Source organism: Etheostoma cragini, chromosome 6 (genome assembly GCF_013103735.1).
Source record: "Etheostoma cragini isolate CJK2018 chromosome 6, CSU_Ecrag_1.0, whole genome shotgun sequence".
Classification (NCBI taxonomy): Eukaryota; Metazoa; Chordata; class Actinopteri; order Perciformes; family Percidae; genus Etheostoma; species Etheostoma cragini.
The window spans coordinates 16976735-17004597 of NC_048412.1; the positions used below are offsets into that span (position 1 = coordinate 16976735).

A 27863-nucleotide genomic window follows, 5' to 3' on the forward strand; every position below is an offset into this window, starting at 1 on the left:
ACAGAGGAAATCCTCCTCAGCGTCAAAATAAAAACCCCATGAGAGCCGTAAATAGGCCTGCAATTGTATTTATATTTAAACCCGTCATAGCCTACTGTAGTTACTGTCTGTAACTGTACTAATCCGATTTGTGCACTTTATTCTAATTACATACCATAAGTCAATGTCTAATGTAAAATATGTAAAAAATAAATGTATGCCAATACAATGTAAGAAAAAAAATCATGTTCCTTTTCTGATTTAAACAACTCAAAATATCTCCTTCTCTGGGTGTTTTTGACACATAAATGACGACGGATCTTTGTTTTTGCGGTTAAACTAAAGTTGCCAGTTATTTTTCACTTTACCTCATTTCATGCCCCACCATGGCGTAGTCATTTGTACTTTACACTTTGGTTGCTATGCTTGAAATAACATTTGCATGGACACAGTTTGATTCTCTCATTTGAAAGAGAGTTGACATGTTTATTGACCACGGTTTCAACAGCTAAGTGTTCCACACTAATAGATCTTAAACAATTCATGGGACCAAATACTGTACAGTACATTCATTTCCAGCATCGTCTTTGCAGATCATGTTAGCTTACTGTTGTATCTTCAATCTGAGAGCTGCTTTGTTGAAGACTGTAAAAACAGATCCAGGTTTATATCGTTCCTCTGGTTACGCAACTTAGTTTATTTTCTCACCCTAATCCGGGTCAGGGGACGGTAATAGTTAGGAGCAAACACAGATGAGATGTTGTACTGTGATTGATAGATCAGAAACCAGAAACAGCTTAGAGGACTACAATGTTGGCATTGTTAAGGCATGATTATTCCTAAACACATTCCCTTTATCCGTGGACAGATATACATTTAAAGCACTTTACTGAAGTGTAACACTGTTCGACAAATCACCTTTAAATGTCCGTTAGTGCCGTTCTGGTTTTCAGAGTTTCTTTGCCCTTTTCCCAGGTCTTACATAAAGTTAGCCAGTGGCAGTTTGTCTTTTCATTCTCAGACTGTGGTGGTAGGAGATATTTACATGATCTGGCCCTTTGTCAGACCAAAAATATAATAATAAAAAAACTTGCAAAGAGGAGGAAAAGCACTGAGAGCTTGCTTTGAGTAGCAACTCAACTAGGCCATTATAAAACACATCAATATGATGCAAAATAAGAAAGGAAAACTCATGAAGTAGAGGTATAACAAGTAGGAAAACAGATCAGTGGGAGATAAGGGACACAAGTCTTGCAACAGTCTTGGAGTGTCCTGAAACATAAAGCACCGTTCTCACTGAGAACTATAGTGAACACAAAGGCTGGAGGAGAAAAACAATTACAGATAATAATGCCGGCACTTCACTGAGTGAGAGTCTTGTTATTCTGCTCATTTATTCAACCCATTGTTGATTTTGAGAGATGCTGCGTGACTTGGTTGTGAGTGAGGCTAAACTTGGTTGTGAGTGAGGCTAAACTTGAAATAACAAGTTGTAACAATCTTTTAGATCATTAATAGTAGGTTAACTGTTTCTTCACCCGCTGCTTTCCTTCAGTTAAATACTGTAAATCTCATGACGTTCCGGTCATACATGAAGACAGTTATCATATGCTGTCGGAACATGTCTATTTCCATTCAATCCTAATTCATGGTTGGCAAAGTCCATGTCATAAGGATGTGCCACTTCTTCCTATGATTGGGATTTATGTGATTTATTATAGAAGCTTTAATCGAGAGTCAGAGAGAAGACTGAGAAGCTGTTTATAACAGTCCGTGTGCTCTCAGTGTCACAGTTTCTTTCCAGGAAAACACACAACACATCCTGTATGTGTGTGCAAACATGTGATGGACAGTAGTGGACAAGCAATTCCTCCATTTATTCTGAATGTTTCACTCAATCTGGCCGGTTTCCTTGGCAACAGAGGGTGGGCTGTTGGATGCAGTGGTCCGAGTCTTCCAACCAAACAGAGCTTCCTGTTGGAGAGAGGAAGAGTTGTGTCGATATGTATGCATGGTTTTAGATGTGTTGTAACTGTTTCATTGTGGTTGTTAAGACTTGAATGGGAAGTAACAGCAGCTCACCTGCACAGTGCCCAGAGTGACAGTCCAGCCTCCAGGTGAGTCTCCCCCATGGGCCCTCACTGCTGCGGGGGTGAGGACACCAGGATTGAGGGCCTGAGGTGCAGCTTCTTCTGAAGCTTGTGCTGAAGCTGGAGGGGTTTTTGTGGGTGAAGCAGCAACAGTCTGTGTATTTTGGACTGGTGCTGCGCCTCTCTCCTCCTCGATGGGTATATCTTGTGTGCCGCCTAGAACAGACGAGGAGTTTGAGAGCGGCGGAACCGACACAGAGACACAACTGGGTGCTGGGCTGGACTCCCCCGAGGCGCTGGGAGGAGTGTGAGCGTAACTATGTTTCTTCCTGCGGAGTGTGTCGATCCAGGTGGAGCTGTGTCTGGAGGCAAAGTTGGCCAGGGCCAAGGATGAGAGCCTCATGTTCTTCCCTGAGGTGATCAGCTCTCCAAATCCTTCTTGGTGGGCAAAGGCGTAGCCTGACCTCCTAGAGCCGCGAGCGCCCAGACGGCCCTCTGACACACTGCCCACCCCACACCAGGCACCTCCCACGCTACGACCTACCGGCTTTCGCTTCTTCTGTCGCACCAACTGAGTGTAGCGCACCTAAGAAAGGATTAGAGACCTGTTTTCAGTCTTTGTGCTAAGTTAATGGAATGTGCTTTTGTCCTTTAAGGTTGCAAAATTCTTTCATTGTTTCCATTGACAACATTGTTTTTACTCTTTTTCCACCTGTGTGCCTTGTATCTGCTGTTATTATTATTTATCATTATATGTACTGTAGTTATTTCTGAGCTTTTAAAAAAAAAAAATTGTAAGTCAGACACACACGCACGCGCGCACACACACACACACACACACACACACACACACACACACACACACACACACACACACACACACACACACACACACACACACACACACACACACACACACACACACACACACAAACAAAACTTTCTTTGCCACTTTTCAACTTGACAGGGGCTCTATTTAAATGCCCAGCTGACTTGAGACATAATGACTGTCAAGGCGACACACTGAGCTTATACTCATATACTAAAGTAACTTGTGTAAACTAGGGGAAACTGATTAAGTCAAGTCAATATTTGCAGAGCGGGCCAGTGACGATAAGCACTCACTTATCCTCACACACACACTCAGTTGAAATGTTTTTTACCTGTGCAGTTAATCATTGGCTGAGACCAGTTTGAAACTGACCTGTTGGGAAGACGTGACATTGACAATGAAGAAGATGGACACATCAGTGTGTATGTTTTCTCACCGTGTCTGAGAGCTGAGGTTTGAGATCCACCTTAAGGAAGCGGAATGCCAAAACTGGAACTATGCATATTGCAGTCGCCAGTGCAATAGTTAACCACACGACTGGTTGCAATAATGTGCTCTGGGCACTACCTGCACGCACAAACAAAAACATACAAACACACATATAAACATGAAGAAATATCTTTCAGGAGTTAAAACACGCACGCACGCACGCGCACACACACACACACACACACACACACACACACACACACACACACACACACACACACACACACACACACACACACACACACACACACACACACACACACACACACACACACACACACACACACACACACACACTGTAAACACAAGAATATTAGGCAACTTTACACGATGATCCTACTGGTGGTGGGAAATTATTTCAGCAGTTGACTACAGTAAACGTAATGAAGACATTCTCTATCAAAGAGACAATATTATTGTCTGATATTGGCTTATCAAAAATGAATAATTCAGTATTGGTCAGACCTTCCCATGTGTGTTTGTGTGTGTGACAGACAAATAAAGAGAAGAGGGGACTCACCTACAAAGTGGAACTGATTTGGAAAGATCTTGAAGAGGGTCTGACTGTGCAGCGCGAACATGATGGTGAAGTATAAGCCCAGTGAGCCCCACACAAACACATGATTGATAACAGTCCAGAAGCCTGTGTCAAGAGCAATCTACATATTCACACAGACAAATATGTAAAAAAACACACAATTAATACAAATTGATGGAACCAACAAGAGTTAAAATAGAGATTGCAAGCTGTGAGGAAAGCTAACACCACTATGGCCTCTCTCACCTGTACGCTGACCACAATGACCAGGGCTGTTGCCGTGGTGACTGCAAAGGTCTGGTAGTCAGCGAGGGGCACTCCGGTGCTCTGAGTGGCGTTGGACAGGACGGCACAGGGGACAAAAAACAGCACTACTGATGTGTAGATGCCCTGCGCGATGCAGATGAAGAATTCTCTCTTGTTGAAGAGGAGGTTTAGCTGCCCAGGCTCATACAGTTTGGGATACTCCAGACTCCTCTGGTCAGGAACATCCTACAATAAAAGAGGAAGTGAGGAGCTGCATTTACTAAACTGAGGTTTCCTTGCTTTTCTGTGGTCGTAACTACAGATATTTACAGGAATTGTTATATTTCATAAAATAATGACCAATTTCTAGAGTCTACATCCATGCTAGCATCTGTGTGAGGCTGTACTTAGGTTAATGTTAACACCAGCAGTTTAACATAAAGTACTTACAGTGAGAATGCTGACACGTTTAGCAGGTATAATGTTGACCATGTTCACCATCTTAGTTGAGAGGGTTAGCACTCAACACTAAACAGAAAGTGCAGCTGAAAATTGTCTAATAATTTCTGTATTCTCAAGTACCTATTCAAGCTTAGTCTAGCATGGCTGTGTTTAGTTTTGCAAAAGATTGTTAAAGGCTATGTTCACAGTTTAAAAAGAAAAAAGGGAGATGGACATTTCAAATGCAGTTTGAATACACATTGGTTCAGCCAATGTGGATCAATGTACATAGGTTCGTTCCAAAGAGTGTAATATTAATAGGCTTTAAGCTGTAGGTAGTTGATTTTACCATAATGACCCAGAGGAACATACATTGAACATTTAACTTAGGGCAAAAACTATGCTGAGAACATAAAACCATTTGAAAGGCCTCCTCAAAGTATCACATGAAGAGGATATTCAGCTGGGGAACATACTGTAAGACCCTTGGAACATAGATACACAATTGGATTGTGATTAGTTTGCAGGCTTTTTTTCAAAAATCAAAGTAGTGGACAAATAAAAAATTCAACCTGATGATTACGCTAGTAGAAAAATTCAGTGTTCAGCAAAGTTATAACAATTCTTCCAGAATGTCATTGTGAATGTCATGGGAATACATTCAGTTTTTCAGACATTTCAATCAAAACTATGAATGTCAACCTCATATTGGCACGGTAGGCTTTAGCCTCTGGGGACCATGAATGTATGTACCAAATGATATAGCAATTCTTCCAATAATTGAGCTATTTCAGTCTGGTCCACAGTGGTGGAATGACCAAAAGGCCAATAATGCCATTGCTTGCTAGTGTAGCAAAACATATGGCTACATCTTTCTTTATGTTCTGTTGTTCTGGCTGATGAAGATTTGAACCGCAACAGAGAGTTCACCAACATTTATGTGGTTCTTCAATTTAATGGAAAGAATACAGTATGCACAGTGTCTTTGAACAGACCTGGTCAAATATCCCCATGGCCAGCACAGGGAGGGAGGTGTAGACAATGTTGTAGAGAGTGATGAAGTACTGATCATACACCGTCTACAAGATAGAGGAGATGGACATTAAAAATGCAGACAAAGTGAATATCACTACAATTTCCTAACCCCTGATTGTTGACATACAGACTTTCTCATAAGCTCAACTGTCTGACCTGTGCCGAGAAGCCACAGAAGAAGCCGAACCAGAAGTGCACCATGGTGAAGGCAAAGTTCTTGTAGAAGAAGTAGCAGAGGAAACGGCACATGCGTAGGTAGGACCAGCGGCCGTGCACCAGCAGGAGGCGCTGTAGGAAGCGGAACTGGGAGAAGGAGTAGTCACTGGCCAGCACGGCCTGGATTCCCTCCTGACCTGAGATACCCACTCCAATATGAGCACCTGAAGGAGTGGAGAGAGGTATAAAAAAGTAGGCACATAAATCAGTTGCTGGGCTTTTGTTCTTGGCTTTTTTGTAGGAGTTTTAAGGCGAATTGTCTCCACACTATAAGAAATGCATTTTAACTCATGTTGATAAAATAGTACCATGTTCTAATAAGGCCTCCTTGATAAAAGGTTTGTAAGTTGCAACTAATGTATTTATTAAAAGGTCAAAAATCATTCAACAATTTCAGGTTTCCAGTGTTTATGTGAAGCCAAGCTTCATATTTCCTAATAAAAAGGAAAGGGGTATCAATATTTTCATCTAAATCTCTGTAAAAACAAATGTGAAAGTAGATTGATTGATTACAACTTTTGTGTTTCCAGGTTACGGAAAAAAAATCTTTGGCTCAAATGATAGGATTTAAAACAGTCAATTGGAGGTTCCTGAAAACCTAAAGAGCTAGCTAGAAAAACCAAGTAGCAAGCTAGCAACCCACAATTTGCTCTTTGTAATTGGTATAATATATATCTATATATAAAGTACATATAAAATGTATATATATATATATATATATATATATATATGTACTGTATATATATTAAATTCAATTCATAGAGTATAAAGTATATACATAGAGTAAATTAACCTTTTTTATGCCTTATTCAAAAGAGGTTCAGATTAAAAAAAGATTGAGATTTGAAGACCATAAATAACAGGATGGGAACCAACCCCACCCATTACTGCTGTTTTGGCTGTATTTCTGCTTTGTACTTGCATAAATTAATTTGAAGAAACACATAGGTCTGTACATGCCAACATGACGTACATCCACAGACAAACACACAAAGTGAAGCAACACTTACAAAACACAGAATATTACACATTTAGAGAAACAGAACATTAACCAAACCATTCGTTCCCCTTATAAGCAGCTTTAAAGTTTCAATAACATCTTAGACTGCATGTTTGTATGGCTGCACCATTTCATAAAATGGAAATATTCCATATTGTCTTCTTTATAATTCTATACACATTTCCAAAAAGTACAGACTGACATATTTTGCATGTTTGGGATTTCCACTTGAATTAAAAATACATTTCTGTGGGTTTGAATGTTTGTCTACACAGCATAATGAGTGGTCAACCTGCGGGCCAGTAGGGTTCAGGGGGCACTCACTCACCACATTGAAGACACTTTGAAATCAGTTTCTTACTTGATGAGGACAGCACACCTACTGCAACACACATTTCCACACAACCTTCATCACCACTAGTAACAACAGGTAGACTAACAACTAGATACTGGCCCCCATGTGGCTAAACCCAACTTCTCTCTTTACTCTCTGTCTCAAAACCTATCCTGTTACACTTCCCCCTCTCCGAAAAGCAATCATCCATGTCTGCACGACTCACTCTTGATCATGCTAACGTCGTTTGCTCCATCTCCTATAGCCAGAGTGACGGCCTTCTTGTGTTTCTTGATAAGCTCCACCACCTGCGCTTTTTGCAGCGGGGTGACTCGGCAACAGATCACGGCTTTGCACGCACATGCCGTCGACACAAACTCTGTCTCCATGTCTGCTTCTAGTGCATGGGCCTATAAAAGAACAGAAGGAAGGGATAAGAGGTTTGCGGGCAAATGTTAAGGACTCTGAGTTGCAGCCATGGAAGAACATTATTTTAAGAAGAAAATGTGTGGTTAGGGCAGTTTTAGAAACTCATTATTTCCTGACAGGGTACGGGGGGGTGTTATTCATACCAGGCTGTGACCGTTGATTACGAGGGCAAACTCTCCAGAGATGTTGTCCATGAGGTTGGAGGGAGGAGCAAGAGCAGAAGGAGGAGGGCACTGCAGCTGTTTCCCTCCTCCTCCATCTCCTTCTTGTACTTCTTTGAACCCGTTTTCCATGAAACCTCCCTCCATCTCCTCCTCCTTTTCTCCATCTCTGGTTCGTGATAGGTCAATCATCCTTTGCCTTGCCCTCCTGGAGAGGAAAACAAACAAACCCAACATCAACAGGGCTTGTCTATGCCACAAAACCAGAAGCAAACACAACATGAGTATGTAGGGAATAAATATGATTAGTGAAAGAGGAATGGCAGAGAAGGAAAACAGACAGCTGAGAAAACAAATTAAAGAAGAGACAAACATAGGACCCTGAAGTTATTGCTGATGCTTTGGCCCCTGGCCTACCTCTATGCATCATCCAAATCACTGTAGAGCTCTGAGCGGTGCTCCACATGAAAAACATTTTGATGGCGTTATGCTGTTGCTTTGCTATATATGTTTTGACTATTTGACTCTGGAATGGTAAACATTTGGCACTTTAAGAAAGATTTTGTTTAGCTTAATGTCTTCTTTATATATGGTATTTTAAAATATTTTAACATTAAGGTTTCATCAGAATGCATATTTGTGTGTTGTTCTGTCTTTCCCATAGCACTATGAGCTCACCCTGGTAAGTTCCTTACAACTTTAATTGTAATGGCAATACATCTCACTCTCAACTTTTTGCAATTCACATAAGCTACGGGAACTGTAGTATGCAATCGTCAAACTTTTAAGTGACATGATTAACGGGAAATGTAGTGTGAACTCATACAACATGCAGTACAGAAGTAGTCACACAAACATCAATCACACAGCGAGCAATATCTATGGACTCATAAGTCATTGAGTTCCTTATGGAGTCAAAAACAAGTAAAAATCAAAAGAAGGACTGGAGTATTGCACACGTACCAACAATAACATCGTCATTGACAGGACACAATCTTTGACAAACTGGTTATACACAAGAAATGGTAGATTATTTATTTTTGAAAGAAACCACTATGTATGTATTATGTAACTATAATTATTGTAGCTCTTAATTACTGACTTTATAAAACACTTTTTGGAGCAGGCAGTACAATATATTTGTAGGGTTGTGCTTTTAGATACATGTAGCTTGGTTGTTTTCATGTGTTAATTTAACTGCAGCGGCTAAATCAAAGCTTTGGTTAAGCATTTGATATTTTTCAGTCACTTTTCTTTTTAACAGTAGTTGAAACACTTTGTTTCCACACCTACCCCACTCCAAACATGTATACAATGTAACTCTGTATTCTCTTATTTTCTGATCAACGCCTGCCGTTTGTCATTGTTGATCAGTGTGGATCCTACAGTAAAGAGAAACAGAGACACCAAATAGAATGAAAGGCAGACAGACTGACCCGAGCTCCTGCCGTACGCTCTGGACAGTGTGTCCACTGATGATGAACACGTCGGTCATGTCATCTGTCAGCATCTTGCAGGAGTAACCTATATTGACAGCCGTCTCTATGTGAGAGAAAGAGAGAGGGTTACAGGAGAATCATTTCAGCTCAACATGTTGATGATAAAGAGAACAGGTGCCAGATTGACAAGTTGAACATCTTTAAATCTTTATTCATATGTGAGAAAAATTGTCGAATTTCACTGCCTGGGTAAATGTGCCAGAGTTATCAAAAAAGCACATTTTCATCTGTAGTCCCTTGGCAGGTTAACGCATCATCATTAATAAAAACAATACAAGAAAGATAGAAAGCAAATTAATAAAGAATAAGAAAAGAAAAGAGGGATACACAAAATTAGTACAATACAAAGAAGGACAGTACCTAGGATGAGGTAAAACAACTATCAATTACATAATTATGGCTGGGACATGGACATGACCTTATTGATGATTGGCCCCTGCTCACACACAACATATATTCTTTCGTCTAGGGGACACAATATTGATATTGCCTTTCTACTTCTCAGAGGGTGACAGTTTGGAGGTTCACTAAGAAAAACATGTAAAACAACTGTCAAGATGCATGCTGGTTTAATCTAAGTAGAATGTAATAGGTCCATCTCTAGAAATCCGCAGGTTTGCCTTGTTTTATGTTGACCATTCTGGAGAATTTTCAGTGTGTTTGCACTAGACTTGTTCATAGAGCAAAGTTTCGTAAGAGCGTTATGTAAACTGGACGTGTACAATGTATGTACACATCAATGTTGCGGACAGGTGTTACCCTTTAATTTCTCTTTGTTTGTTTTTTGTGTGTGCAAATTATTGGGCTTTTTCAACAACTGCGTACAAACAAAGTGAAACTGAAAGTGTGTAAGAGTGTGTGCGTCTCACCCTGCTTGTCTCCAGTGAGAACCCAGATCTTAATGTTAGCCAGCGAGAGGACAGCAATGGTCTCTTGGACGCCCTCCTGCAGCTTGTCCTCTATAGCTGTAGCACCCAGGAGCTAGACACAGACACACACACACACACACACACACACACACACACACACACACACACACACATACATACACACACACACACATACACACAAATTCCAATTATCGTACCATTAGGGAATTCAGAAAGGGAATACAAACAATTACTTAACTTATGACTTAAACTGGCTTACCAGTTCCTCTCTTTTAAATAACCATCAATGAAACAACATCCTGCACTGAGAAGCTCTGACAGTGTGGTTTAGCTACAGTAAAAAAATGGAATTCCCCTCACCAATTTGGGTCCGGACGAAACTAATAAAAACCAAGTTTTTTTTTTTACAGTGCCATTTTTGTAATCTGTTTGCAGAAGGAAGTCTGCACAAAAAAACAAATGGCTTACTGTAATGTTCCACACAAAGAAAATGAAAGTCAGACACACACGCATCACACATGTATGCACAGTCTCAGACCAAGTCACTAACCATCATATCTTGTTCTATCTGCTCATACGCCGCTGCCAGTCGGTCCTCTCTGCAGCTGGCCGCTTTGTCAGCGCAGCGATGGCTCTCTGACCATGCCTCCCACTCGTCCTCTGACAGGTCCCTGTATGCCAGTGCTAGCGTCCGCAAACCATCCGCTGCATACTCCTAGAGCCAAATATATATACAGACATGTACAAACACAAACATATACGCCCATTCTGACATGAGGGTACACATGAGAAGAAACAATGAAGTCTTATTAGGTTGATTGTGTTCCCCAATTATTAGGTCCAAATTTAGGCCAAAACTGTCAGTGTCAGCCAAGGTGTCAAGGTTATATACAGTATCTGATCAGGAAAAAACTAGATGCTGAATAAAGGATTACACACTTACAGCATTTTTCAGATTAAAGGACACTAGATGGCAGTATAGCTCCATCCATCCATCCATGAGTTAATGTGCTTATCGTGTGTTTACTCACATTGAGGTGGTCTGAGGTGATATTCATCAGCTCCTGGTTAGAAGGGTGAAGTCTCTCCAGCAGCACAGTGTCAGCTCCTTTACAGTACAGACAGATCCTGCCCTCTGGGTTACGTACTGAAAATGAATAACAGAGTGTAATGAAGATAAAATACTTCAAGAAATCTATAGAACTCTTCCATCACCTTCAAATTACCAGTCTCTTTCTCATGTTCAACAAATGTCATTCTTGCATACAGTGGGTGACATAGGCTGTCTGATGCACTGATGTATTAACGTGCTCGTGGTCTCGCTGCTCTGTTACTAGACCAAAGTAGGGTGATTTATGAGCAGTGATTTCTGGGAATTTTTCCAGCACCGATCACAGAAACACACTGTGAAATCTCACTAAGGGAAAAAATGTAAACATGACTAATAGCACATCACCTGTCAGTTTGTAGGAGTGTGGATCATGAATTAAATACATATTTTTGATTTAAACATATAAAGCTCAATTCATCAGATGCGTTCACTGCTCTGAAGGCCAATTCGTATTAATGGAATCCAAAGTAAAAAAGAAGAATGTAAAAAGTCCAAGATCCCAGATTTAAAGGGATTTTCACCTGAATGTTATGTCCCTGTACAGCCAACATTACATTTTCTGCTGCAACAAAGTGCTTATTGTCGTAGCCTATAGTAACTTATAAGTACTAATATGTACATAATATTTATAAATGAAAAATCTTCAGGCAATAGAAAATGAGGGAGAATACACACATTATACAACAAAGTCCCTTTAAATATGATAAAATGGTTTACCTAGTTGTCCCTTTGAGGATGAGGTAATTATTTCACCCAGATTTAGTTTTAATCCAATTTTTTTTTTTGTCAACTGAGAATGGTGATCACTGCCCACCTATAACAGACATCCTCTTGCGTATGTTGTTGAAGTCGAGTATGGCGAGCAGAGTGTAGGTGACAGGTCGTCCCATCTCTGTGGTGGTTATTGTCCCAGGTGTTCGGGAGCGAAACACAAAGCCAAAGTTTCGAGCTGCTGTCACTAGAGCGCTCTCATCTGGAGACTGAGCCTTATAAAACAGCTCTCCTAAGAAGAGAGAAAAATGATGATAAATCTTGGATGATAAACAGATAGATGGTGTGTTGGTGTCATTAATACCATTTAACCCCCCAGATTCCTCTCACCCCTGCCCTCACTCACCCTCGCTCTTCTCCTCACTCATGACGGTGTGACAAAGGGAGAGCAGGCGGAAAAACTTGTGAGTGTGTGTGTCTCCCACTTTCACTGATTCCAGCAGGGTGTCGTCATAGAAACAGAAGTTGGGGTCCGCCAGGGGGTTGAAGGGAGTGAAGTCCAACCTCTGAAAATAAATGTTGAATTAGGGACTTTGATAATACACCATAAACTAGGCAAACATACATATGGATGCATGTGAATGTGTGTTTCAGTAAAAAAAAAAAAGGCTACTTACTTTTGGCTGAGGTCCCAACGGATCTGTTCCTTCACCTAACACACACACACACACGCACACGCACACACATGCATAAGACTTTGTTGTGTATTTAATATATTTGTGTGCATGGTAAATACACTCAGTGGCCACTTTATTAGGGACACCTGTACAATTTAATGCAATACGATATAGCGGTTCTACTATAAAGTCTGCTTTTATGATACCTATAATGTTCAGGTATTTTTGACACTGTCACAGAGGTGTTTCAGTAGTTCAATTACGTGTTTTATTCAGGTCACCGTTAGTGCACCAGACTGCATCATGTTCTTTGGTGTTTCTAATATTTCCCCCCCTCATGTATGTAGGTAAGGAGGAAAAAAACCAGTGCAACACCAACTTTAACTGTGTCCTCAACAAAAAAGGAACATCAAAATTACTAATTTCCAACAATGTCAACAAAAACTACACATTAGAAACTTCGTAAATATTGAATTTATGCCAGAACAGTTGCACTTAATTGCAAAAGACTATATAGGTGTTTTAATAAAGTGGCCATTTAGTGTATTAGTGTGTGTGTGTGTGTGTGTGTGTGTGTGTGTTTGTGTGTGTGTTACCATAAGTCTGTCCATTGATGGAGCACTTATTAAAGCTCATGATGTTCTGAGTGAGAGTTCCAGTCTTGTCACTGAAGATGTATTCAACCTAGGAAAATAGTTTAATTGTAAAAATAAATTTAAAATTACACAGACAAAGTAATTGTTGTATTTTTTTTGTAAATTAAAAGCAAGATTAAAGATATGTTTTAAAAACATTGTCGTATTATGGAATAAAAATAAGGAACTTTAACTGGACCAAAACTGTCTTCTACTTGTGATAAGGGAATATCTAATATCTAATTCATATGCATGAAATGGTTTTATGATGGAGGATCTTTTGACTGCTTATACTGAACAATATAAGCCGAAAACAAAGATGTGAAGCCTCCTTGTCTCTGAATTTAGACTCCATTTAGTCTGCAGGTGCATTGCATTTGTGGAGTAAGAAAAAAACATGTGGCTCCCTCATTTGGTTACTGAAAAATTGATGGAAAAAGTAATAGAAATGCATTTTTGAAAGAATGTACGATTATTTACATATGCACTAGGAGTAATGTTGGATTGAAGGGCAGAATAGAAAAATCAATCATAAAAAAATCAATAAATGAAATATCAATATCACACACAGGTACTGCTGTATTTTAAGTGTTGATGCCCACCTGGCCCAGCTCCTCGTTCAGAGTGGTGGTCCTGGCCTCAGCTGGTGTGTTGCACTGTGAGCAGAACATCTGCTTGTCCCAGTTAATGAAGTAGCTGTGACCCAGCCTGATCACCTCCACGCTGACACACAGACAGGTGAGAAAGGGAAATGGTTACAATGGCAGTAGAGTAAAAGTCATTGAACAAATTGAGGTTCTCCAAAACTACACGTTCACAAAAGAGTGAACAGCATTCTCATTGGTCAGTACTTTAGGTTAGCCTGTAGTGGCACACAGAGCAATTCACACCCATGCGCTAGTCAGGGAATAGTGAATGTAAAAACTTTGAGTTATCACTCTAATATACACACTTTTCGTGTGGACTTGGACTTCCCCTCACCTGACATAGAGAGAGATAGGCACCACAGTGTTGAGAATGATGACGTAGGACCAGAAGGACAGGAAGGCCGAGAACAGGAAGTTGTCCACAGGAGGGTCCCAGGGCAGATAGCTCTGAAACAAGGAGCCTACCTCTCTCTCCCACACTGCGTTACCTATAGCCAGGATCACACCCATGCATACCAGGAAGCCAAAGATCTGATGGAAACACACCGATGACGAAACAACACAGACAGAGATAGAAAGAGTACAATCAGATATCTTACATGTGAATCTCTGGTCAGATATGTGATATGTCAGAGATATGTGAAACTACATTCATGCCACTGAGATCACGTCCTGAAATAGTGACAGTATGAGCCATGAAAGTGAGAGGTTTGGGATGTCCTACCCAGAGGACCAGAGTGTTCATCAGGCGATCGATGCTCGTACGCTTAAACTTTGTGCGACCACTGTTCTGCATTAGCTTGGTATCTGGGCCTAAGACAAAAAGAGGGAAAGTTAGACCTGCTATACACATCACATTCATGTTTTCGCACACAAATATACACAGACCTGCAAAGATGACCAGGCCGTAGCAGGCCTCCGTGTTGCGAAGGACACATCCCCGTAGCAGCATGTTCTGGTTGGTTAGGGTGTATTTCTTGTCTCTCCAGTATAGAGTACCACAGAAACGATCCAGTTTGTTGTTGGGGGGCTCACAGACGACCTCACCTTCACACACACAAGCACATAAATTTCTAAATCATATGCTATGCTATCATACATGTTCACCAAATACAATTAAAGTATTGGGTTTGTTTTCTTAGCTGTTTGATGTAGTGTATAATTAATCAGCCATGTGACGTCATGCGGTTGTCATAGACAAAGGCCAAATCACACACCTTTCATTAGTTGATACGAGGCAAAGTGTGGGTTGATTTGTCATAGTTATGCATTTTCTGCAGCAGGTTAGGAGAGTGTGTGGGCATGCTGTGCTAACACAAAAGTATTTTGTTGTGTGAGACTAGTGGGAGTGTGAGGATAGGCTGTCGTTCAATGCTGGCATGGGAGGGAAGAAAGTGTGTGTGTGCACATTTAGTCTTTTTCTGTTTATGTGCGAGGGTGTGAAAGTGGATACAGTTTGTGTTGAACACTGAAACCTGTTGACTTACATATTACTGAGAAAGGAAGATGAACCAAACCAGAATTGAGAAAAGAGGATGAGTTTTCTCATAACTCACCATCAAATGAAGCCAAGTTGTTTGCGTCTCCAAGTGCACATGTCACTGAGACAGACTGACGAACCTTCATATTGCTCTCTCTGCAAGATAATACAGCAAACAGCAATTCAGATGTAGTGTCCTGTTGCTTCTGCAGATTGTACAGCTCTATGATAACATGTGTTTTCTGACCCGTCCAGCTCGGCTGTCTCAATGTAACATAGTCCGTGAGGTTCGCTGCTGGACAACAGGAGCAGGTCAGCCTGAAAATAGATACAATATCTGAACATCCACTGCACTGCACTGACGGTACAGGAACAAAATTAGCAAGGCTCAGATGGCACAGTGATGATAAATGAGAGTATTTGCATTTGCAAACAAGTTAGTTAACAAGTTAACAATGAGGAACATACTGTACTGAAATCCAATTAGCAAAAGCATTTGGTCTACAACACAGTATAAATAGCCTCTGTAAAAAGTAAACAGTCCACTGCTAGGTAGCTAGATAAAGTAGTCTTAATTAAAATGTGCCATGCAAGTCTACCGATCACTGTGCAAGTGTTTGTGCATGTGTGCTGATGTACATTACTGTGACAGAGACACTTACTGCCACAAACTGGTTGTTTTCCAGTTTAATGATATCACCTACTCGCACGTTCATCCACTTTTCATTCTGTAGCCTGAGACAGCAAAAAATTGTTGCTATCAAGAAAACCTTGCAACAAAAAAGCTGAAAAAACTTGAATGGTTCATTTTACAATCAGCAAATTTAGATTAAGAACAAAAGCCCTGGTGAGTGCATAGTTGCAAACGACGAGACAGGAGACTCACGAGCCACGGATGAGGACCTGAGACTGACGGTTGTTCACTTGGTTGTCGCTCTTATGACGAAACTGCAGGAGACAGAGATCTACGTGAGATTTTCAATAGCTAAGTCAAGCCCACCATATTTAGGAGGCCACTTGTTAGTGTGCTACATTCAAAGTAGTGTCTGCTAGAAATAAGTTTATGTACGGTGCATAAAAAAACATGCTCACATAGTCATCTGTGGCATCCTTAACTGCGGTGATGCTCAGCACAAGAGCTAGAGGCACAATGGTAGTGAACCAGGAAAGGGAAGAGATCTGAGGTATTAACTAGACAGATGCAGGGAGAAGGTTGATGTGCAGATTAGTTTGAAAACAGACACAAAGGCTGAGTGTAATCAGAGATAGCTACATCTGACCCGGACCTATCCCCACAGCAGACCGCTCAGCTTCTAAAAACCTGAGTGCACCTGACTGTACTATCCTGGGTATTTAGGTGCTGGTACGAGGTTTTCAGTTCATTTAGTGGGTTTAAGTAGCACTAAGGTTGTACAATTTTCAATTGAAAAGTCTATTGAAATAATATATAATCCTTCACCTCAGGTACTTAAAACACAACAAGATTAAGAGTCAGCAGCCATGTTGTACTTAATGGCAGCATGCTAACATGCTGATGTTTAGTAGGTCCAATTTTCTTTTACCATGTTCACTATCTTAGATAAGCAGGTTAGCATGCTAACATTTGGAAGTTAGCATTAGGCACAATGTACAGCTGAGGTTGATGCCACTAGCTTTGCGAGAATTTAGTCATGAAATAAAGTCTTGGACAAATTTCTATTTTGACCTGCTGGATGAGTAAAAGTCAATGATCACCAAAGTCATTAAGATTCATCCTCTGGGGACCATACACGTTTGGCTGCTGGCTACAAACACAAAACTGTCGATAAATTCACACAACGTTGAAAAGTCTGAACGTAAAAACTGTGAAAATTGGGGTTTAAAACCTTTTTGCAAGTTGTGACTCAGTCGACTGCAAAAGGTGTTCATGTGGAACCGCTTGGTAGAATGTGTTTTATTCCATATATTCAAAGTCTGCAGTGGCTGTGCTTTCAGGTCCTTTAACTGCAGAAACCTGTTAAGGTCTGTCTTTTATAAATAGCTTCTTGTCACACGCTTGCACAACTGTTTGAAGAGGAGAGCATTTTAGACCTTTTTTGATACAGAACAGGTGAAGATATGAAAGGGGAGAGAGAGAGAGGGAATGGCATGCAGCAAAGGGCCGCAGGGCGGAGGCAAACCTGAGGCCGCTGTGTCGAGGGGTAAACCTCTATGTATGGGCGCATGCTCTACCAATTGAGCTACCCATTGGTTTCATATTGCTGTCTACTAATATGTTTTACCTTACCTGTTATAATTATTTAATATCCTATTAGAACCTTGAAGGGGTGATGCAGGACCCTGAAGTGAAGCCCATTTCAGGTTGATTCAAGACCCTCCGTGCATCATCACCCATGACCCTGTTGGGGTGAATGGCTTGCTCTACATTATCCCTAGTCTATATCCACTGTCTCCACTGCGTTCCACTTCCGGGATTGCCACCAGAAATTCCACCGGATGTCCCTCTTTTTGGCCGGGTGTCCGGTACCTTCCGTCTTCTTTATGTTACAATTTAAAATTTTGCTCAATTTATGAGGACCAAGGTTAACTGCTTGTCAGATCTCTGCAGGGTGAATCCAGATAGCTAACTAGTTCCTTCCAAGGCTATTTTGCAGCGGCACCATTGCTCCGTCCGGCGCTTAGCGCCACCCATGACGATTGTGATTGGTTTAAAGAAATGCCAATAAATCATAGCACGTTTTCCCCCAATCTCTAAATGCTGTGTGGGCCAGCCAGCCAAATTCAATTAATTGAATTCTCTCAAGCCAACTATCTCTCTCTCTCTCTCTCTCTCTCTCTCTCTCTCTATCTATCTCGCTCTCTCCCTGTGCCATGTGTAGGCCTACATCCCTCTATTGTATCCCTTTATGCCATTAATTATTCATCCCTTTAGCTCCTCTTCTCACCTGCAGTATGAGCAGGAAAAGGAAGTAGGTGTTGGCTACTTCCTGGAACTGCTCAAACAAGTTGACTGGCAGAAAGGTGACGATGTTGTACTTGGATGTCATAATGCAGTTACTCTGGATGAGGAAGAGGGAAAAAAATTATACGGGCTCTCACAATATTTCAGTTGAAATGCTTCAAAGATTAAAACACTCTCTCTAATATTATATGACCATATTTTGAAACATACACAGGAGAAAACTGTCTTACAGCGTACTGAAACTTTTCGTTGTACTCTCTGTCATTGGCTCTGACCCTTCTCTCCTCCTCTGCAAGAACACAAAATGAGGATGATATCAAAACAAAAATACATACAATATATAAAGCACCCAAACATCTGCATCTGTGTTTGTCAAAGTGCATTACAGGACAAATTGTAATTCCTAAAGAATTTCAATATTAGTAAAATCCTCTGAAGACATGGACAAACACAGAGTTAATGAGACAGACAGTCCACTATGTTTGTGAATTTATTTATAAATCAATGAAGCGGGAGTAGTCTGCTGGAGGTTCTGTTATTAGCATTGGGTCAGACACAGTCATTCTGTCTCACATACAGACAAACCACAACTAATAATCAGACCAATTACCTCTGGTCTTTAATTATCTGCTGCCTCTGTCTTTTAATGGCCAAATGTGCAACATGGAACAGATATGCAACTCAAAACCTTGGATGTGTGTGTACATCTGCATGAGTCAACAGCATTACTGGGAGCCATTACAGGTAGTCACAGATAAAGCATTCAATCCATTATACTTACAACTTAAATCTATAGAGAATAGTAGGAAAACAGTAAAATTTATTTTTCACCCCTCTTGACCCTGCCCTTTATCCTCTTGCTGTTTTTAGGTTTCTGTTTATGCTGAAGCACGGTAGTTTGGGAGTTTCCATCCTCCTCCACCAGGCCTGTCTCCTCTAATATTGATGAGGCTGCTTTTTAAATGAAATGACTGGCCTGTTTTTGCACAGGGCTGTACTGAATTCACATGCAGCAGATCTAACACTCAGGGCCAAAAGTATATGTTTTGCACAGAGGTACGGTACTATACCAAAACCACAAAGTCCTCCACAAACTTTTAACTGATGACTGACAGGCAATGAGGCGCCACAGGAAAGGACATCACACTACAGAGGCCTGCCTCATAAGCACATATACACAGATAAACAAAGACCCTGTGGTTTCCTGTGTTTCTGCAGCACTGTAACCTTTGTTGTTACAGGTTATAAGACAGATTTAATGCAGCAGATGAGCTCCAGTCAACTACAGACCAGCTGGACTGTTGTCAAATTGGATTTAGTCAAGTTAGAAACTTAGTATAATTTCTCTCCCTTTTTTCACATTTTAAGCAGCTATCAGGTGGTAATGTTATGTAACAGAACAAGTGGACAATATACTCTATCACAATTGTTGAATATTTAATATTTTGTATTTTACACTGCAATAATGAAATGTACAGTATTTCATTTTAGGCCTTTATCGATTTATCATGATCATGTTTATATATACTATATTTAATACATTTTCTGCTGAGAAAATGTTTATTGATAAAATAATCACACAGGAACATCTGTTATGTTAACAACTTGCTTGCATGTTCAAGACCTTACAAATCAAGGTAAAAAATCATTAAATATTTCTATTAAGTAGTCCTGGTCATTGATCGGCTATATTCCCCACAAAATATAAAAGCAATATATATAATATATTACATATGAAAAAATCTAATTAAAATCATCTCAACAGATCACATTGTAACTAACAATAAACAATAGGCCTCTTCAAAAAATAAGCTAAACCATTCTTGTTTGTTGTTAAATAATTCCTTTAGAACTTTTCAGACTGTAGCTGAGGAATACACCTGTAGTATAAGATAAAGTGTTTTAGTGCGTCACCCGACTCCTATCTACTCTGTACAAATTGAATTGGAGTGGGGGAATATCACAGCTGTTAGATTTGAATTGCACCATATAAGCATCCAGCTGTGCTGGTGGTTTTTGATATACTCTCTTCTAAACTCGGGTTAGCATAAAAATATCAGATTTGTCTGTTTGTGTAGCTGCACATCCTTTAAAATCTATTCTGCTAAAACTCTTCCAAACCTGTCCCTCATCTTGCCTTTTCCCTCTGGCACATCTCCCATCTACCTGAAGGTCGTTACGTTGCTTTCTGGGGGAAGTGTTCACCAGAGAGGTGTGTCAGACAGGCAGTGCCAAAGTTGCATTAATCCTCCACAAAAAGGGCAAGATGCTTGTGCCAGGTAAGCACAGAGACACTGATGTCAGGATCAGGCAGTGCCTGTCCCAGCTGTGCAAGCTGACCAACCCGAGCTGAATGCAAGAGCATCTTTAGCAAACTGCCCATTAGGCTAAGTGTTTGATGTCTCTGACAGCTTCAAGGGCATTGGAAGCCCTGACGCAGACTCAATGCTGCAAGTCTGTATAAATCTATAAAGCTCCATTACTGACAAACTTTCAGTTTGAAGCTTACTCTGCTGCGAGCGAAAGGTTTCTATAAACAACTGAGACATAAAGAAGCACATAAACATTGATTAACACTTAAATACTTTCATCATACTATTTTACATAGAATAAATAGCCTAACTGTAGTCTAATCCAAAAACAGTCGTTTTCTTTCATCCCTGTCTCTTTAACACTCTTCCCCTCCTTGGCTGGCCATGTGAGGACACGTGCCACAGCCCAGAATCTCCTTATGCCTCCATGAGCGATACACACTTTCACAACACACACAACGCAAACTGAAGTCATAACAATAATGACCAAAGAGTGCAGAGTGAGCAATGGGAAATACTATTGTTACTGCCATGTCTAAACCTAAATCAGGACCAGGCTCTGTGCAGACGTGATCATTGCTCACTGTGGCTGATTTAATACACACACACAGAGACACACACACACACACAAAATCAATCACCCATACACACACACACACACACACACACACACACACACAGTAATCTAATTTGTTGAAAAACGATGCGGGTGACACAGTGACAGACTACTGTTGGGCTGGAGGTCAAATGAAGGTGCACAGTGTCATTTGTGATAGTTAAGCTAAGGAATAAGGATACAGACAAGGCAGTGCAGTGACAGCGGAAGCTGGCGCCTGAAAGATTGATCAGTGTCTCAGGCAGCAGAGACAACAAGGACATCATCCTTCTGCAGAATTCAGATTCAGATCACTTGTTTTGCACAAATTCATAATCAGCACTAATCAGCGATGAGTTCTGAGTCACATTAGACCATGGATGTATTATAAGAACGCATCAGACAGGTTATCTCCTGGGACATAGGACGGAAAACACAAAAATAACAAAGGTGACAATGAGCCCAACACACTGGTTGGCAGTGAAAAAGGGAAGACATGACTATTGAGTATGTAGAATGACAAGTATTGTCATTTTGCGGTTATTAAATCCACTGTTTAGTAGTTGTTGTATGCTGATGTAAACCGCAGACATGTACAACGATAAGGTGTACAGTGTACACACACATACACAAACATGTTCAATGAGGTGAGGGAGATGAAGAAGAAAGAATGAAACTCTGACTCCGTTAAAATGAGGATGAGAAATTATGTTTATTTGAAGAACAGTGAGATATAGACAACTACAATCAACAACAACTTGATGATGATGAAGACTGCGGGACAATATTAGGCTCAACTACGCAGCCTTTAAACTGTCACACAAACTCATACCTGTCCGCTTCTTTGTCGATTTGGCTCCATTTACTGCCTTCTGTTTCTTTCTTTTCAGGGGGAGAACTAGTGGAAACCATTTGTCCGGGATGTCTTTCGGCACTGTCATCTTGACTTTTCTAACAGTCACTGTCTAAATTCTTGTAGTGCGCTGTTTCAATGACCGCCGCATCTCCGCAAGGACGCGGGGATGAAGCTTCGGTCCCAACTTCAATCAAGTTGGATTAATCGCGCACCGTCCCATCCCTGCCTCTCTGTTGCTTCCTCTCTCGATAGCCTCTCCAAACGCACTTCTTTTCAACACGCACGCACTGACAAACACTTGGTCCATCCCTTGCTCTGTTTTCTTCCTATCCTGCCGCAGAAACACTGAGGTCATTTTTATAATAAGGCCAATCAGCAGCTCCACAGTTAATCTGTCGCTAGGCAGAGTAATAAATATAATAAATATTAAATATGTAGGTTGTAGACTTGAAATATAGCCTACAGTAGGCTAGCTTAGGCCTATCCTAAAGGATGTCAAGTTTTTAAAGTTTTTGTCTCGATGACGCACATACGCAAATCACAAATGTGATCCATTCTGCACCAGAGCAGCTTCATCAATCCACTGACGCACCATGTGCAAAGTCTGCACCGTCAGCTCAAGTCTCATCCACAACGTAAACACTGTCCGCTGTAAGCATTACGTAACCACTTAGGCTCTGGGTTTGACGGACGTTACCATGGCAATCACTTCTGCAGAGACGCCGCAACTGAGCGAGACGCTGGATGAGGAAACCGGGCGCCATTTTGGATCTAAAGAGCATCAGCATGCTGAATCGTGGCTGTGACGCTTAGAGCCAAAGTGGCTCGTGCAGCAGTCCAGTTTCCTGCCCGGTTTTTTAAGGGAGAAGGTGCACTGCAGTGGGCTGGGCCAGGCAGGTGCCAGTGCACGTGTGCAAGCCTCGTGTCGATACATTAAAGATGCCTATCACACTTTCTTTCTTTCTCTCTCTTTCTGTCACTCTCTTTCTCTTTCTCTCTCTCTCTCTCTGTCACTCTCTCTCTCTCTCTCTCTCTCTCTCTCTCTCTCTCTCTCTCTCTGTCACACACACACACACACAGAGACAGAGACCATTTGGTCTGTTAGAGCCATGATGAGGAAACTGTAGGCTATTTATTTTGATAGAACAGGAATGCTCGTATTAGAGTATAAGATGATGGCATTCATGACTATAAAATTGCATCCACAGGGGAAAACCCCAACAAAAATCAATTCCATTGCACATTGAAGCAGTGTATCAACATTTGCAGGTTTTAAACATGCACATAATGACAGCATAGCATAAAAGACAAACTTTATTATAAAATGTAAAATGTATTCCCATGTCAAAATGTGAATTATGGGGTTCACATTGTCCTGTAATGCATCCTTGATGCTAAGATCTCTGAAGCTCTGCCCTCCGACCATGCATGTAGGACTATCACTGCCCCACTGTGGTCCCCTTTGCACTTGGCATTAATATGTATCTTTTATTCAGACTGACTGTGGATATTAAAAGTCAGATTAAATTTAAAACTGGCCTTATAATGCTGCTATCCTCACTGAGATCTGACTTGACTTGACTTTTTAAAACCAAGAAAAATGTGGTTATGGAAGAATGTGTTCTATTAAGTCCTTTCAGCTGTGATGACATTGTCTGTCTCTAGACATCCACCAACATACAGTAGGCCATTAGCCTATATATTAGGTATAGTAGAGTAAGTCATTTACTATAACACATGCTCAGCATGCTCTTAATGCATCCCTGAACAACTCCAGACTTCGTTTGAAAAATTAGATTAGAATCTGTCCTCCATACATCCTGCGTGCATTTACACCTGCATGTTAATGTAATTAAAAGCTATCTGACAGCAATCCAGTCACTAAGAGCACTTATTAACACCAGCTAAAAGTCAGGACTCTGTGGGGCCTTTTGAGCTTTCCCGCCAACAGATACCCCTTGTTTCACCATCATAAAGCCACCAGGACCACTAACATTTGAATGCAAATGAATGCACAAATAATGAGTGTGTTGAGTGTCAGGTACTGACCTGGAGGAGGCCTCTTTCTGAACATCTCCACTCTACCAGCGTCCTTCTGCTATAGCCCATGAGATTGTCTGCACAGGGAAAGAAGAGTAGGTGGAGAAGTAGCGTTTATTTTTAAAGAGAAGCACTGAGGAATGAGGACGGTTGAAGTGATTATAAAAAAGGAGGTGAAGTGAGAATCAAATATAAACCAATATTTTCTTCTGAATTGTCATTTTCAGGATGTGAAAGAACATTTTCCTTGCATAAAGAGAGAAAGTACAAAATCAATCAGGCATTACAACCAGGCACACAGGCGCATGCACCCGCATGCGTGCATGCGTGCATGCATGCGTGCACACACACACACACACACACACACACACCCCATTTGGTCTGTTAGTGCCATAATGAGGAAATGACATTCAGCAGGGAGCTGCATCTGTCTCTGTGGCACAGTGTCTGGGGACTGGTGGCTCAGGCCAGATCCACTGTCAGTCTCCTCCCACAGTAGAAAAGAAAGAGTAATGGAGCGGCATTTTTCCCAGCACTCTTATCTTCTCACTTTCCCCTCCCCACATTTATGCTGACCTGTTAATATCACACACCTCACTGCTTTCACTCACTGTGTTTCATCTTGGTTAACAGCAAAAGGATGAGAGATGAGGTTGCAAGGTGAGTTAAACATCCCAGTCTTGGGTTTGTAGTGCATACTAGAAGGTACAAACAGTATGGGAGACAGGGGCTCGAGGCAGCAAGCCGCCAATCAATACTTCTGAGATGGAGCGTCTGTACCTCTCTCCATGTGATTTGGGCCGATCAGCTTTCAGCTACGGTTTCCAGAATCGCTTGTCATACACTCTTCTCTTCTATTGCATGCTTTCTACTCAATTTCTACACTGCTAATGGAGACTTTGCAATGATATTTGTTTGCCATGTTCTCTCTCCTCCCTCCGATATTTCAGTTGTCACATCCCTCCCTCTCTCTCACTCTCCATTTGTGGCTGCTGTCTTGTATAACACTATAGACCCGCAGTGCCCTTATGAAATTAAGCTGGCAACCCCGGGAGTGAGAAACACTGGGGACACACTGGATATCTGGGCACATTTCTTAGCCTCTGGGCAGAACTCCTATCATCTCTCTCACTGGAGTCTGGCTAAAGTTTTAGGGGATTTGGAGCAGCAAAAATCCTTAATGAAATGTGTGAAGTGCAACATCCTCACATCTTAAACATCACAAAAAATAAGCATATCTGTACTGTTATATTCCTGTAAAGGCAGTTGGTGACACAGTAGGCCATTATGTAGATAGGAACCCTCTTGGTGTGAGGCCACGAGGCGGTTTGTGGATGTAACCTCAGGGCCTTTTACAGGTTTGCTAATTTTCTCGTCTATTGTTTTTAAAACTAATATTTTGCATTATATTGGCATAGCATCCTATTAACATGAACGCAAATTTTAGAAGACTACTTAACAACTACTTAACTAAACTGAAACAGCAAAAGACTAGAATAACTCTTAGATGGTGAAACTTGTATGCTCTTAGCCTGCTCTAAGGGGATTATAGTGCAGTTCCTGAGGAGTAATTCAATTACAGGATTTTTAATCTCTTGTGATTTACTACCACAACAGATACACATGTACTTTTTTTTCTTGTATCTGCATGACATTCTGTGAAAAATAACTACATGTTTTAATGTAGGTCACTAAAGTTACTTTCATAAGGAAGCAAGAGAACAAGGAATGACTTAGTTGAGTCATCATGTTATTGGCCTGCTCTAAAGGCTCGTTTTATATTTCTTGTGATGGTGTGTGTTGTACAGTAATCGACTAAGTCTTTTTGCCTATTGCTCATTGTTTTTGTTTTTTTTTTATAATAATCTTCAGTGTGTTCTGTGCTCAGCTTGGTGGGTGCTCTACACACTCAACACATCTGTCTTTAAACAATGGTTAAGTTACTCTCTTCTGACGTATCATTGGAATAAACTACAAGATTTCATTGGAAGGCACAGAACAACAAACAACAAATCGTAGACTAGAATATGAAACCACCGTGTAATTGGCAATTTGGACTTTCTATACAAGAAATGGAATTACGTCTAAATGGGCCGTTAGACATCGATTAGAGGAAATGCGGTGATGTCTGGGGTCATACAGTGACATGAATGACTTTCACTTTGACTTAGGGAAAATGTTCTGACTAATGTCAGGCTTTAAAATCAGGTTTATAATGCCCTGAAACTTAGAACCTACAGTATGAACTGAGCAGCTTAAACGTAAATCACCTTGTCGCAGTGACACACGCTCACAACAAAAACCGAGAGACATCAATATTTTCCGCTGAGAAAGTAGGACTGAAACCGTCCGGCCATTCGTACATGATAGAGCCGGCTATAACCAGCGCTACAACAGTTCAGAAAACCCAAACCTACCTTTTTAAAGTTGGTGTTATAAGTAGGTTTCTGGTGGACACATCCCCGTTGCTCTTCTCGCTGAGGTCATGGTGAGGTTCCGGGCTTGAACTGGACGTACACGGTCAGTGGGTGAGGTGGGAGGGTGAAGCAGGGACCCAGGATGCGCTGGAGACAACGTGTCGAGGTGAGGGAGGCTTTGGCTCCGGCCAGGGGAGAGGAGAGAGGAGAGAGGCGGGAGGGAGGGAGGGGCCGCACCTTATTCACCTTCTCCACCTCCATCTGAACCTCCTGCACTCAGGACCTCAAGCTCATTCACTCAGGATGTGACATTTTGTCCTCCGTAAATGGAGGTGTTTTCTTATGCCAACTGTCTGCAACTTTTTAACTTTTTATTAGGGCTATTTAAACCCTACGAGGGTGTGTTTTCGGGTTTTAACATTACAGTCTATAGATTGTTGTGTAGCCTTTAGTCTATAGGCACACTATACATACTACATTTGCAGCTTTAACACCCTAAACACACCCTTTGCCTGTAGCTATCTGCTTTTTTCTCCTTTTGTGTCATACCGCCCTCTACTGCTCGTCAGCATTATCTGCTCTAACTGCTCAGGGTCGCAAATGTAACCTATGCTGCATCTATTCCACAAATAAATATGTTATGATGATATTTCTATTATAATGTACCTTTCATAAAAGGATATACGTGGAAAGCGAATCCATTTTTGACTGTGGTTTCTAGTAATTATTTTTTAAACATTCAAACATGCAGCCCAAAGACCCCTTGGACTTCATTTGACGTTATTGGTTAATAATATTGAAGCATGCGGATATATGCGCATACATGACACAAGCCTTTACTGCTGGGGATTTGAAGAGATGGTTTCACAAATAATTACTTAAATTAAATTTCTTTCTTTTTAACTGTTAAGGAGCGTGAAGATGGAAATTTCTTTGTAAAATGGGAATTGTTTGTAAATGAAATGCCAGTGTAGATTTAAACAACGCTTCATAAAAAAAATTTGATAATGACATCAGTAGATCTATATATAGATAGAAAATCTACTGATGTCATCATATATATATACATACATACATACATACATACACATATATATATATATATACATACACATATATATATATATATATATATATATATATATATATATATATATATATATATATATATATATATATATATATATATATATATATATATATATATATATATACATATATATGTCTAAAAGCTAGTACTGTAAGTGGACCTTGATTTTGGA

General features: G+C 40.7%; 1 protein-coding gene across 2 annotated transcripts; it reads right to left on the reverse strand.

Annotated features, from left to right (window-relative positions):
- Window positions 1-436: 436 nt before the first annotated feature.
- atp8b2 (ATPase phospholipid transporting 8B2) lies at window positions 437-26838 on the reverse strand. 2 transcript variants are annotated; one of them, XM_034874649.1, is made up of 30 exons: window positions 26602-26838; window positions 24194-24261; window positions 18612-18670; window positions 18365-18478; window positions 16533-16631; window positions 16327-16388; window positions 16103-16175; window positions 15688-15758; window positions 15517-15596; window positions 14849-15007; window positions 14685-14773; window positions 14295-14491; window positions 13916-14036; window positions 13275-13362; window positions 12679-12713; window positions 12408-12567; window positions 12105-12293; window positions 11211-11326; window positions 10730-10894; window positions 10159-10270; window positions 9227-9332; window positions 7773-7998; window positions 7427-7610; window positions 5807-6030; window positions 5611-5694; window positions 4175-4420; window positions 3911-4049; window positions 3338-3468; window positions 2062-2655; window positions 437-1953 (listed from the first exon to the last, which is right to left on the reverse strand). In XM_034874649.1, the coding sequence occupies exons 2-30, from the start codon at window positions 24216-24218 to the stop codon at window positions 1870-1872; spliced, it is 4032 nt and encodes a 1343-aa protein (XP_034730540.1). In that variant the 5' UTR covers window positions 24219-24261; window positions 26602-26838; the 3' UTR covers window positions 437-1869. The 2 variants fall into 2 exon arrangements, with proteins under 2 accessions (XP_034730540.1, XP_034730539.1); XM_034874648.1 differs by lacking the exon at window positions 26602-26838 and adding an exon at window positions 22121-22475 and having other exon boundaries at window positions 24194-24210.
- Window positions 26839-27863: the final 1025 nt, after the last annotated feature.